This window comes from Rhinolophus hipposideros (assembly GCF_964194185.1).
Source record: "Rhinolophus hipposideros genome assembly, chromosome: 19".
Classification (NCBI taxonomy): domain Eukaryota; kingdom Metazoa; phylum Chordata; class Mammalia; order Chiroptera; family Rhinolophidae; genus Rhinolophus; species Rhinolophus hipposideros.
The window spans coordinates 6,590,676-6,605,229 of NC_138065.1; the positions used below are offsets into that span (position 1 = coordinate 6,590,676).

The 14,554-nt window shown below is 46.2% G+C and overlaps 1 protein-coding gene across 1 annotated transcript; it reads left to right on the top strand.

Moving 5' to 3' along the window:
* Positions 1–360: 360 nt before the first annotated feature.
* REG4 (regenerating family member 4) lies at positions 361–11,378 on the top strand (the record flags this gene model as incomplete). Its single annotated transcript, XM_081025137.1, has 5 exons — positions 361–427; positions 3,153–3,250; positions 5,764–5,901; positions 7,509–7,614; positions 11,311–11,378. The coding sequence occupies 5 exons, from the start codon at positions 361–363 to the stop codon at positions 11,376–11,378; spliced, it is 477 nt and encodes a 158-aa protein (XP_080881263.1).
* Between the last annotated feature and the right edge of the window lie 3,176 nt (positions 11,379–14,554).

Consider the following 14,554-nt stretch of genomic DNA (forward strand, 5'->3'; position numbering starts at 1 on the left):
AGAAGACACCAAATGCCTCCATTCAGACTTTTAAACTACTCAGCCCAGTACAGTTAGGTCCCTGGCACTGGCGCAGACCTTGCAGATGACAACCAAACCTCATGAGTTAAAATTTCCTGATTTCTACATTGATCTTGATATTCCCTTTTATTGCACAATCTGGGTTTCGCCAGAAAAAGATGTTTTTTTTCCTCCATGTGTGATTTGGCATCTGAATTCCCGGGCCCGCCTCACCCGTGCAAATGTGTTTAGATTGCAGATCTAGGTGAATCCAGGAGCTTCAAGGAAAAAACTGACCAGGGCTCTGAGATCCTTTTAGTCACGGTCTCCAAAGCACGTCTGTCCCAGGAGAAGAGGACAATGGCTTCTAGAAGCGTGCCCCTGCTCCTCCTGTTAAGCTGTATAGTCAGCACTGATGTCCTGGGTGGTGAGTACCTGTCACTCAGCTGGAACTGAGCCCACAGCCAGTGTTCACGCAGCTCCCATGGCATAGCCAGATTCATTTGCCACCCCCCACTATCCCCCCACTTCCCCAAAAAATATTTAGGCACTGCAGAAAATAGATGTTAAAGGCAGGAATGAAAGGCAATGTGATGTGGTTAAAAAATTAAAAAGTGCAAGGAATTTAGAATCAAACAAACTCCAATCTTGTATGATTGTGAGCCAGAGTTAAAGCATCAAGTACTTGTAGACTATGATAATTATTTTGCAAGTTTATGATGAAAGGTAGAGGTAAGGTATTTAAAGCACCTGACACCTAGAACGACCCAATGTTTACGCGTTGTTTTCCTATTGGAAGCTATCAGGAATTCCAGTTTGCAAGGGACTTACAACCTCGTTGGAGGGATGGCTCCTCCACGCGTACGGACCCAGCAGCCAGTATAAAGTGACATGTCGCGAAAGTGGGAAGCAGTGCCCTAGAATCTACCAGTAGAGAAAGCAGGGGAAGAAAGTTGCCTGAGTGAGCTAAGAATAAGTATCATCGAATATCTAAAATGGAAGGAAGTGAAATGTGGGCTCATCTGGTGTGACTCCTTTGTTCTATTTATGAGGGAAATGAGGCCCCCAGAAGGGTAGGGACTTGCCCAAGGTCACTCAGCAAGATTAAGTGATGCTCTGGGTGCCATTCAATGGCCTTGCTGGGCGTTGTATGTGGTGGAGTGAGCAAAGAAGTCATGCCTGAGTGGCACTTCTGTTGAGAACAGGGCCTCTTGAGGGCGTCCAATGCCCTATGTCACCTGGCACTTCTCCCAGTGGAAAATACGCTGGCCAAGGGGAAGAGAGACTGGAAGGAAATACAAAGAGAAACAGGCTTCTTTGAGCATCTTGTTGATAGCTGCGGCTACCAACGGCTACCAAATCTGCTTCAGCCACCAGTTGTCTCAACTGTCTATGGCAGCTCAGGACCTAGGGAACTCAGCCCCCCTCTCTGAACCAGGCTAGTATGTAAGCAGCTCTGAAAAGCTGCCCCACCCCGTCCCTCCCACGGAGCCACTTTCCATGGCTGTTTCTAACCAACTGATCAGGTAGTTTCCTGTTGCTCTGATTCTGGCTTCTCTAAGGGGGCTTGAAATTTGCCCTAACTATATCCTGGGAAGTGAGAAATAGGCCACCCAGCTCTGGGATTAAACCAAAGCTCCCTGGTTTCTCTCCTGGAGGAGGTAAAGCCAGAACACTGACCCCTGGTCTTTCCATCAGTTTTCCACAAATCTTCCTCCCCGCTGCAGAGAGACTTTCTACTTTACTGTCTCAGGAGAACCTCTCTTACGACACATCCTATATTTTCTTTGCACTGTGGCTTATGGAAAAAGTTCAATCTGACACCTAAGGGAAGTACGGGGAACTGAGAAACGCATTTTCTCTCTTGTCTGGTGGTCAAGATTATTACCCTTATTGCCCCAGCAGCAATTTCTTTGTGCTGGCCCGTAGCTGCCCTTCACCTGAAGCAATCACATGCGGGATGTCAGAGAGCAACATGATTCGTGGATGATTAAATGCTCCATCCAGTGACTATTTTCAAAAATACTACACTGGTTATAGTGATCACATTATTGTTTTAATAGCGGTAATTTATTAAGTAGCTACTAACTATTGAACAATTACTACACACTGGCTCTGTTCAGACATCATCCCATTTAGGCCTGCCAAGAATCCAGTAAGGAAGGTACCTATGGGCAGCCCATTGTGCAAACAAGACAACTAACGCTAACAGAGGTGAAATAATGGGGCTATGCACCTCTGTCTCTCAGGAGGGTTCTGGTCGTCAAACCGGCAATCGGAATGACTCTGGTGGTGCGGCCCATTTGCCAGTCACCTGGCAGCAAGAGCCTGCGCCTCTCTGATGACGGCTTCCTTGGCCTCTAGGCCCTTCCCTTTCCTTCCCTTCTGACTGTGCTTGCCTGACGGATAATTGAGGCAAACCCGTGCTTGCTCTTTCTGTGCATATGTCTTGCACATTCCTGCCTCCATTCCTCTACTCACCCACCCCTTTTGCTTAAACTGTTCCCCTCCCTTTGCTACTGACTCACCTATTCTCAAGTTCCAGCCAAGTTGCTGTCGAACCCGTCCCGTGTCTTCCTGGCCCAAAATGCCACTCCCTCCTTGCCATGCCTCATGCCACCAATGTCTGCCCCTCGTCCACTCTTGCGATGGCTTGAATTAGGCCTGCTTGACCTCACTACCAGTGTGGGGGTTCTGCCGGTTACTGAGTATGTCTACTTAGCAATGCATTCAGTAACTGGGGAAATAGCTGCAGGATGGGTGTAGGGACCCTCTGGGCCCACTGGGAGATGGACCTGAGCTAAAACTCCGTTGATCACCTGACCTCCATAAGCCCCTGCTCTGACTAGTGGACTCTAGTGACATTTTGGGTCTCCTGGAGTTAGTGTCTGTTCAGAGCTAGTGCCTAATAATCCTCAAAAGGTTTGAATATTTCCTTTCCCCCAATGTACAGCTACCTCAGTAAAAGGCCTTTTGGAGAAGGCTGGGAGAAAGATGAACAGTGTAACTTTTTTTTAGCAGTGTGCCAGGGTCCAGCCGAAGGGTACCCAACATTCCTTGCACTCAAGGGGTTTTAGGTCCGTAAACTGGCTCCAGTCAGAATTGATTGTTTTTGCCATCATAACTTGTCTTCGCCTTTCATTTTTGTGCAGTCATCCTCATGAGGCCCAGCTGTGCTACTGGATGGTTTTATCACAAGTCCCATTGCTATGGGTACTTCCGGAAGCTGAGGAACTGGTCTGATGCAGAGGTAAGACATCTGGCCTATCGTTGCACTGCCTTCTCTAAAGCTAGGGGTCGTGCTCGCTTCGGCAGCACATATACTAAAGCTAAGGGTCACCCAGAGCTCCAGGACACGCTTCACTCAGAATCCACAGTCCTTCCTTGGCATTCTGAGAAGTCACCTGGCTGGTGAAAGGGAGAGAAGAGGGTTGCGTGTGTTCAACTTATTCAATTTTGTGAGCACTGATGGGGCACGTGCTCTAGGTCCAGACCTTCGATGGGCTGCAAAAATGTAAAAGTGAACAAGAAACAGCCCCTTCTCTCCAGGAGTTCGCTGTCAGTGAGAAAGACAGGAACACATATATATCAAAGGAGGAGGAGAAGATGAGGAACTTGCAAAAAGAATAATTGAATTGCAGTACGAGATTTACCAGAAAGAGAACCAGTGTGTAGACAGGCCTGGAGCACCGGCCGCAGAGCCACCTGCTGGAAAGCGAAGAAATCCAAACAAACTGGAGGCTTTACTGTCTCTACACCCAACAAATGTATCCCTTCTATTTCACTGAGGCTTTGTCTGACAGATACCCAAATTGCCAGTCAAAATAAGTTTCCTCAGAAGAGCCTGGGGAGTCAGTGCTGCTATCTCTCTGAGCTGTGGTGGTTTAACCAAAGTGACTGTGGAGGAACCACGGGGGGCAACGTGGCGAGATTGGGGCCCCAAATGGCCTCAGAAGCCTGGAACAGGAACGATTCAGTGATGATGGGAAAAATATCACTCCCCCATGACAGCTACGGAGAATACAAAAGCCATGTCTGGCCTTACAAAGTGCAGAATTAATGCCCGATTGTGGCACTTAAACAGAAAATTCCAGTGCAGTGCGAGCGTAAGTGATTTCTCCAAGATTATACCGAGAGTAGCGAGCAGAGCAAACCCAGGGAAATCGGCTCTAATGCAACACTTTCCTGAGCTGATGTGAATGACAGTCTCTAGTAAAGGCCTAAACAAAGTCAGGGTTCCCCAGACTCTCCACTGAAAGAAAAAGAAGTCATGGGGAGCAATGGACTTTCTCCTCAGTTCTTGGGCAGCAACTTGAAGAAGTCTTGGAAAGACATTTGAAGGCCTGTCCCCAGAGACTCCAACACTAATTCTGCCAAGACGAAGAGGAAGCTCTTGGAGCCTTGGAGGTCTATGGATCAGAGCTTAAATCATGCCTCTGCCAGACATAGCTCACTTTCACAGTTTTCTTGCTGTAAAATGGGGATAACTGATAGCTGTTACCTCAAGGGGTTGTCAGGAGGATATATCAAAATACTCGTAACTTGCCGAAAGTGGTAGACACTCAATTCAGCTTGTCCAGGCAAAAACGGTCCACAGGATTGATACCGAGCCCGGGCAGAGTTAACCACTGCAGAACCGGAGGGCAGAGAAGGTACAGGGAAAGGACCCGCCAAGCCGACACCACGGCTGCTGCTGCGCCATGACTCCTGGCTAATACCAATGGCCAGTCTTAGTTCTCGAGACGCCTGGAAGCCCATGGAAGGGACACTAAGAATGACAGGTAGATCCGGTCTTGAATTTGAGGTGGACGTCTGAGTTCTTTTCTAGCTTTGTCATGAACCTGGAGGAAAAAATATCACTTCAACACACTCCAAGACTGTTTCCTCTCCTGTCCCGGGAATTTTCTGTGACTGGTACCCTCACTAATTGTTAACTGGTAATCTGGTTTCCATGCCTCACAAATTTGAAAGTCAAATGAAATTCCGGGTATAAAAGCATTTTGGGATTGTAACGGGTACGGCAAGCGTGAGGACGAATTAACATTAAGCAGTAACCACAGCTAATCCCAAGCAGGAGCCTGAAGGCAAGCGCATTGGAATACAACCACAGCCTAACCATGTTTTTATTAAAGTCAAGGTTTATCACGTAGGCAGATCCTGTAACATAAGCTCAAAAGAACATAAAATAAAGTATTTTATAGATAGATAATATCTATTTTATAGATAGATAGATAATATCTCTATTATCTATCTATTAAATGTGTATGTCTAAAATGTTTGCCTTGTTTAATCAGGCTGTTAAGTTTCAGATTGGAGAATGGCACATTTTAGAATCAGGGGTTCCTTAGATTTATTTGAAATGCCGCACGATAACATGTAATTATAACAATTACATCCTCCTCATAACTCCCTATGTAATTCTGTATCAACTTCCAGTAATGATTTTCTCCATTTAGAGATAAGGCAACTGCGCCTCAGAGAGGTGAAGTGACTTGTTAAGGTCACAAACTAATAAGAGGCAAGAGCAGGACCCTAAAATGTGTGCCCTTGCCTGGAACTGCCTCTTCCTCTGAGACCTGACACTTGGGCACTTGTGTTTTCTCCCGTGGTGACAGGAAGTCTTCTCTGGGATTTAGATCACAACTTCTGGAGGAGATGAGGGCTAGGTGACTCCATGCTGCTTGGCACACTAGGGTTCTGAGGTGAGGGCTATGCTTTTAAATCTCAAGATGTCATTAACATGACTTCCCCCCCACCCCACAGCTCGAGTGTCAGTCCTTTGGAAACGGAGCCCACCTGGCATCCATCTTGAATTTAAAGGAAGCCAACATCATAGCAGAGTACATAGGTGGCTACCAAAGAACACTGCCCGTATGGATCGGCCTGCACGACCCACAGAAGGTAACCTCAGACTTGGCCCACAAATGTCCCCTTGGGAAAGCCAGAGAGATAGCCCCTCTCTGGGAAATGACCTCCAGGCCTCCCGACAAGGGGCACACGTAACTGATCTTCAGTTACGTGCCTCCTACTGAGAGGGGACACGGCCTCAAAGTCAGGGTCCCAGTTCCGGCTCTCACTAGACGATATGATTTCTATGGCATCATTTTACAAACCTTCTATCTAATTAAACACTTCCCAAACCTTAGGACATGAAATTGCCAGCTTTTCAGAGCCTTCCAAAAAAAAAAAGTTTGTGTAAGTATGTATGATTATATATACATATATATATACATATATATATACATTATATACATATATATATATATATATATATATATATATATATATATATATATGTAAACGCTCACAGAGAGAAACTGAGACCTGTTGCGGGACCTAGCTTAATGAAATCCCTGTTAGATCTGGACTTAAAGTTGGAAATTTTCAGCTAAGCTTTTTCCTGGATGCTATTATATTTTTAACGTTATCCTTAGCTTTTTTTACTGGACCCTCATTTTACTCTTCATTAAAACCCCCCTGTGACGAATGGCATGTGAGGTCTTCAGGCTTGTCACTGAGGTCCCTGTGGGGTCTGCAGTTTACACATTCTTTGTGGGGCTTCTATAGTTACCCCAAGCAAACAAGGAGCGCACAGAGAGAACACTCCGATTTTCTGTTTCTTGATAAAACATGGCCATAGATGTTGTGTGTTTTTTTACAATTAATTTTACATTTTTATATATTCATACTGCTATCAGTCAGGATGCCCTCATTTAGAGGTAAAATAAATATTTACATCTATTTCTACCAGATTGTTTTTGTAATTTAATTTTTTAACACTTACGACTGAGCAAAGTAAGTGGTGGATAAATGTTCTCAAAAATGTACACTGTCTCTAGTTATCAAAGAAATGCAAATGAAAATAACATCTAGCTTGACTTGTCGTCTTATCCAACTTTTGCTCTGTGTTCGTAATAAATAGTATTTTGCAGGATATGGAGCAATTGCCCAGTAGGTGGGGTTGTAAATTCCTCCAGCTGAATTGTTTTGGAGAGCAGTGTGGCAATGCATATCAATACCCTCAAAATATCCATGCCCTTTGTCCACTGGTATCCTCAGAAAATAATTTTAAGTACAGAAGGAGCTTTACGAACAAAGCTGTTTGTCGCAGTATCCTGTGTCATCATTGTCACCTGGAAACAACATAAACGTTCATCAACAGGAGAATTATTAAGTGGTACATCCCTTAAACCATTAAAAAAATGTTTAGAAAGCAAGTTACAAAGGTGCATGTGTATTTTAAAGAGCCCCACCTTTGTAGCACATACAACTATTGTGGTTGACAAAAATGTTTACACCGGAAGTAAATGTACTACAATGTCAGTAACGGTTTCCTCTTAGTGGTCAAATGAAGTGACTTTTCTGTTTTCCCTTCTTTACACATTTTTGCACTTTCCCAATTTTTACAATGAAAACTGCGTTGTAAAGGGGCCTGAGGGGACCGCCAGGGGTTGGGGGCCGGTGGGGAGGCTGATCTGTACATGTTTTCCACCTCCTGTCATCGGCAGAGGCAGCAGTGGCGGTGGATCGATGGGGCCACGTATTTATACAGAACCTGGTCTGGCAAGTCCGTGGGTGGGAACAAGCACTGTGCTGAGATGAGCGCCTACAACAGTAAGTTCAAAACGCGATGCCCGCCCCCAAGTGGCAGCTCCGTCTCTTATCCATTAGAGCAAAAATGAGCATGGCTCCCTCTCCCTCCATTTCACACAGCAACTCGTGTTTTCTACATGGCGGTGGCCTTGTTACAAACGTTGTGCACCAACCTTCCTTGTAAATGGTCCTTGGTGACCATTTACAATCTGCATTATTAATGTACCAGCTGTTCAGTTTTTTACATAATATTTTCTTTAAATCCAATCACTTTTTTCTTAAATATATTTATTTTTAAATCCTACTATATGCCATGAGGGGGGAATATGTCACATTTTGGGAAGCGCAGACCACAGGGAGCACGTGTGACTCCCTTCCTACTCCTTTACAATCAGGTTCCCCCACACGAGCCCTGGAAAGCTCACTTTTGCCCTATTCCTCCCTCCCATTTGTTTCCCTGAGTTTCATCCCCGAAACCCAGCGCCCAGGACTTCAGCTGCAGGCAGCACAGTTAAGCACCCTCATTTCTCTTGCCCGCTTTCATTCTTTGCTTTTTATGCTAATAAGTTAGTTTTCTACCTTGGTGCTAATGACATTGGGGCTGGTAATTCCTTGTTGTCGGGGCTTCCCTGTAATAGTCTCTAATCAGCAGATACCAGGGGCACCCCCTTACATACAGGTTGGTACAACCAAAAATGTCTCCGGACATGGCTAAATGTCCGCTGGGGGAGAGGGAGTGTGCAAAATCACTCCCATTTGAGAACAACAGCTAGTAAGTGCTGTGTAAGATTTCAATTGTAAAACAAGAAAACAGAACATTAAAGATGAAAAGGCGACTCGGTGCCAAAGAGACTATCACAGTGGGTTTAGAAGATCATCATAGCATCACCAGGACTCCCTCCCAGACAAGCAGTGAGCCCGGGCTGAGGACCCCAGTACTGGGGCTCAGGTGCAAAGGGACATGGCGCAGGGCTCACTGTTGTCTGAGGAATATAGTTTATATGCACACAAGATAGCGTGAGAGAACATTCTAACAGCAAAGGATGAATGGGGAACACGAGGAGACAGACTTTGAGGCCAGGTCCAGAAACTCCCTCAGAGATAACAGCATCTTATCACAGACGAAGAAAGGACTTTCCACATACTCACAGAGACCACAACTGCTGCTGTTAAAGGCGTCAGTCAGCTCAGAGGAAAGGAACACAATCAAGACAATAGGTAGAAGCTACCAAAATGGGGGTTTCTGTCCAAAGTAAGGACAAAACTTTGAGCGATGAGCAGTATCCAGAAATAGAATGTGCTCCCCCAGAAAGCAGTGAGACACCGATCGCTAGAGTTAACGAAGCAAAGTGGACATTGTAGTTGCAGCACTCAAAGTGTTTGAAGAGAGGCTCAATGGCAGATGAGACTCGAGTGAAGAACATTTTTAAAATACGAATTCCAGGGACCGCAGAGGACGTACAACACAGAATCTCTTGGGCTGGAGGCCGGACCAGCTTGGGGGGAAAGCAGTGGACCAGCAGTTTCCTAAGCCCCTCCTGTGATTCTGAGATTTCAACTGGACAAAGTTCTCCAACAAAAATCTTTCCCCTGTCCGTCCCCATTCACATCTGCAAAGTGCCTGTGTGGGAACCAGAAGCCTAATGTGCGCCTGAGAAGACCAGGTCTTTTGGACTCTCTTCCTTTCCAGGTTCACTCAACCCAGGTCTGAGCTATCAGAATGCAGGCTCTCCAGACAGAAAAGCACAGGGAATGAAACAAGGATTAGAGAGAAACTGGTGGAAGGTCGGATTTCAAAGGACCTTCTCCTCAGCCCCGTCAATGTCATTTTGTATTTGTATAACAGAGGGAGCCCCACCGACTCAGGGACTAAATTGTTTCTTTGAGACTCAAAAGTATAGTATTAATATCTCAACACACAGCGACACGTACACACATCCTGTGTGTGCAGGTCTGTGTGACTGGACTTGTTCCTTTTTTATCTGTTTAAAAAGGACCTTAAAGGGCATTTTATTGTATTCCTCCTTCCCTCACTCTTTCAGAGTCTTCTTTTATATCCCAATGTAACTCTTTTGTGACTCTGGAAAATTGCCTTTCACCATACTTCTGGACTTATCCACTGGTTCACTTTGAGACACTTAATCATGATCACTAGGATTCCACAATTTTAAAACGAATTTCATATTCACGTACTTTGGGTCAAGACCATGGGCTCTGAATGCCTGGGGTGAGGTTCCAACTCCTTCGCTTAGCTGGGCGGTGACTTTGAGTAGATTTCTTCCCTCTGGGCCTCAGATGCCTCTCTATAAAAGGGGAGAATTAATGGTCCTGATCAGCTCAGTATATGTAAAGTGCTTATCAGGTATATGCTCACTCGTGGCTCTCGTGGCCTTGAGGTTGGAAGCAGGAGAGTTAAGCAGACATCTCCCTAGGTTAGTGCCCACGGGTGAGCCGGCTGTGTGTTCTCCTCGGTTGTTTGAAGGCTCGTGCTGTGTTCTCTTTACCCCACACTGTGACAGTTCCCAGAAAGCTTGTAGTCTCTATTTTGTTTACACTCAGTGGCCCTAGCTCTGAGCCCCATGGATGCGAGCAGGGACTGGCCCCATTCCCCTATACTTCCTGGGATCTAGGAGCCAGAGGGGGCGTGCCTCACCCCCCTTTTCCTGTTGTGCCATCGTGTCCTGTCTCGCCAGGCCCTTGTCCACCCACCCAACCCACACTGGTGTCAGAACCAGATCTGTAGGTCAGCCCAGGCAGACAGCTAGTGCCTTGTCACTGCGACAGAAACCCCAGGATGACAAAGGAGTCTGTAGAGCTTGGTTTCTGGAAGGGATATAGTTGGACATCTCAAAAAGACTTCAGTCTTTCAAAAATCCTCCTTGCTGTCAGTCCTTCTTTGTAAATGAATGGCCTGTTGGGACATGGCTGGCTTCAGCAGTTTCTAATTCTTTGAACTTCGAACAGGAGCTTCTTAGAGCCTCAGCTGTGGACTTGAGGAAAGGTCAACCCCTCTGTTCCGCTCAACATCCTGTCTGATACACAAACGGGCACCCAGGTTTCAGGGGCTTTTGTGGAGCCCGGCCTTCCCTCAGAAGCAGCGCTGGCGGGGAGCTTCTGCATTTGTGTGTGACATTTAAACCATATTTCTTCCTGTTAGCAAAGTTAGTACCTGTATTCGTCAAGGTTTTCCAGAGAAAGAGAAGTAATCGAATGTACATATATATAGAAAGATGGATTTATTTTAAGGAATTAGCTCATCTTCGTCTGGACGGGCAAATCTGAAATCCACAGGGAGATGGATTTGCCTGCCAGCTTTGAGGTTGTAGTCTTGAGTCCAAGGGCAGTTTGGGGACAGAATTCTCTCTTCCGCTCCTCTCCTCTCTCCTCTCCTCTCTAATTCTCTAGGGACCTCCATCTCTACTCTTGAGAGGTTCACTGATTGGATGATTACCCACATAATGGAAGGTAATCTGCGTTACTTAGAGTCTACTGATTTGAATGCTAATGACATCTGAAAAAAAATACCTCACATCAGCATTCAGACTGGTGTGTGACCAAACCCCTGGACACCACATCCGAGCCAAGCCCACACATAAGATTAACCATCACTGCCCCTTCTCCATGGTTCCAAGCACAACACCCAGAAAATGCTGACAAGCTCAATGGAGAAGGACTAGCTGGACTTAAATGTCTGTTTTTTTTTTTTTTTTTTTACAGATTTTTTAACTTGGAACAGCAACGAATGTAACAAACGCCAACACTTCCTGTGCAAGTACCGGCCATAGTGTGAGAACGGACATTCTGCCAGCCCGGGCACAAGCCCCTTTCCACTTCCTGCTCTGCTGTGCCAGCTCCATCTGATCACTGTCTCAGAAAGTAAACAGAGTAACCCAGGCTGATGAAGTTCTTACTGTACTGACGTTACTAGGCTGAGAGGCGGACACCTCCACACCAGTATGACAGGGGCTTCTAGCTCTGAATGTCACCCACAATCCCTTTCCACAGGACCCTTCTCTACACCTCCCCATCTCCATCTGTCTCGAGCAGACGAGGAGTGTGCTTCTCCTGCCCCCATGGATGAAAGACCGGCGTCTTTGTCCATCAGAGATAAAGGTTTGCGGGCGGGAGGAAGAAACTCAGGAATGGGCCTCTAGCCCCTTCCGCTGCTGCACCCCTCTGCCCTCTCTCTGTTGCCCACATCCTGCTCCTCAGCCACCCGCTTAGTTTTCCTTTTGTCATGGGGAACGTTTATAGTAGAGTCTCCACTAGGCTGATGTGGGCTACAAATTCCGGGGCCATCTTTTAACAGACGGTTGTCTGCAGAGAAGGTTGCTCTGTTCCAGTTCAGTAGTGAAGGGAGGAAAAGGTGACATAAGATTCAGAAAAGCCACCCAAGTGTTTCTTCATCTCCTTCCTCCCAGTCTGTGCCTCCCACCTCCTCAGAATAGCTCCTCCCCAGCTGCAGCCCTGATTTGAATAGAGGAGCAATGGAGGTGACATGCCTGCCCAACCTCCGAGCAGGGGAGACTGACTGGGGGGTTATTTAATTGTGCAGCCTGCAGCTTATGAGGGGAGATGAGCCGGTCTCCCCTGTCAGCCACCCCTGGGGCCTTGCTCTGGTCTCTGCCTGTGAGGTCTGATTCCTGATGAGGTGGTTGCTCCAGCACTGAGGAGGTCATTTTGCCCTCATGCAGATGAATGACTCCTCAGTCAGGAATCTCATTGGCAGTGGAAGAAGAAACAATACAGACTTGTCAATCATAAGAGGGTGGCTTTGGTACAATCACGTTTGCATTTCTTAAAGGGAAACACCACCAGAGAAGGGAGGACATGTGGCAGGGCCATGTGTGGATGGCAACTTGCTTCACCCATGTTGCACTGCCCACCAGTCAACACACAGAGTTTATACCCTAAAACCTGAGAACGTTCCCCATCACCTCAGCAGGCTGAGACCAGCTGTCGAGTGCTGGCTGAAAGAAGGGTACCATGAAGGGAGAGAAAATAAAACAGACAGAGCACTGGCCCTCCGCACTTCCCACCCCCTTCTCCTTTCCTTTCTTCTTCCTTCCTCCCATCACATCCTTGTCACTCTCTGGTTGTCAAAGAGGAAAACAGCAGAAATAATGTATTCTTCCCCCCAAGCATTAAAAAGCTAGTGAACCCAAAGGAAAATCCCTTCATAGTGAGAGTGCAGACAAGATGACAGACAGATGGAGAAGGGTCATCCTTTAAAAGCACACAGTTACTTCAGCAAAAGCAACCACAGGCTTCTAAGAGGGTTCTTTCTGGGCGGAGAAACACAAAAGTATCAGATTCCATGATGGAGATGGTCGATAAATGGAGTTTAGTAGACTGACGTGAGCCGAAAAACAACCCTGTTGGATTAAGTGCCAGGTTCTGTGATATTATCTGTTAGAACTAAAAGAACTCAAAGGAAACAGATGACAGTATCTCCCAAAAGGTAGAAATTCTCAGTTTTTTCTGACGATGGCACTTAGGAGAGAGAAAAGACACCTTGACCCACCATATTCATTTACACTCTCCAGGAAACAACAAAAAACAAGAAAACTTCATGACAACAAAGAAGTAGAAGATGAAGAAAATAAAAACACAATAAGTCACAAGAAGCAGATACACCAACACAAAACAAAGGAAAATTTAACAGTCATTCTATAAAGGTATTAAAAAAATATTTCAAATAGATTTAAAAACAGTTCCAACTGAAAAGCAGCACCTTTAAACAGTCTTGGTGATAGAGCGATAACCAGGCTCTCTCCCTGAAATTGCTGAAGTGTCAACATTTTGCAGGAATGCACGCACAGTGGGAGCACATTCCCAAACAGGGACCTGCAGCTACTTGTCTTATTAGAAAGCTGGGTTGATGCTGGAGCTGCTGATTTTCATTTATGCGTACAGAACGTCTGTAATCCTTGATAATCCATTGAGGAGGCCTAGCATTCAACAAACTTTTACCGAATGCCTGGCACGTGCTAAGAATTCATTTCAGGGACTAGGAATCCATCAGTGAACAAAACAGATCAAATTCCTGGCCGTTATAAAACATACACGTCAGCGGGGGTGAGGAGCGGAGGTAGAAAAACAATGAACTAAATAAGTAAATACCATAGTATGAGAAGGTGACAGGTGTGATGATGAAAATATAAAGCCAGGAACGGGTATAGGACGCAGACATCTGGGGGTACGTTGGAATAGTTAGTGTGTTTTGGTCACAATTGACAGCCAGACTGTCTCAAGCCAAAAAGAAAATGTATGGGTTTATGTTACTCCAGCCTTGGGCTTTAGGCATAACTTGACCAAGCACTCAGCAGAGTCATCAGGATAGGGCTTTCTTCTGCATTTTTTTTTTTACCATTTTTGCTGAGAATAAACTTCATTATCAAGCCCCATCTAGTTGCAAGATTGGCTGCAGCAGCTCCAGGTCTCGCCTTATCAGGAGAGAGATCCTCACATGAAACCTCCAAATTAAGCCTCGTCAGCCAAGAGTCTCCCAACACAAGTTATGTACTCAGGCTCCAGCCTGTCACGACGGCCGGGAGGATGGGATGTGATGGTTCACTTAGCTCTGTTACATCACATGCAACTCCCCTAGAGCCCAGGGCTTTAGTCAGCCTTATGGGAAGGACAGGGCCGCTGCTGCAGGAATTAAAAAAAGGGCACCCCTCTGGGAAGACACAGCCCCATGGACCCACAGGACCAATGCAGGCTGGGTTTCAGCCCCTACCTGCCCCCTTAGTCGTGTACTTTTGTGCACTGCACAAACCGCACAACCCTCCCCTGTGGTCCTGCTGACACGTGTGGCCGACAGTGGGTAAAGTGGTTCTCTCCCTGGGGGCTAAGGGCCATCCTTTGGGAGACTCTGTCCTGAGGGCCCACTGGAGGACTTTAGGATCAAGCATCTGAACTGAGACTGGAGAAGCATCTGATGCAAGAAAGAGAAAAA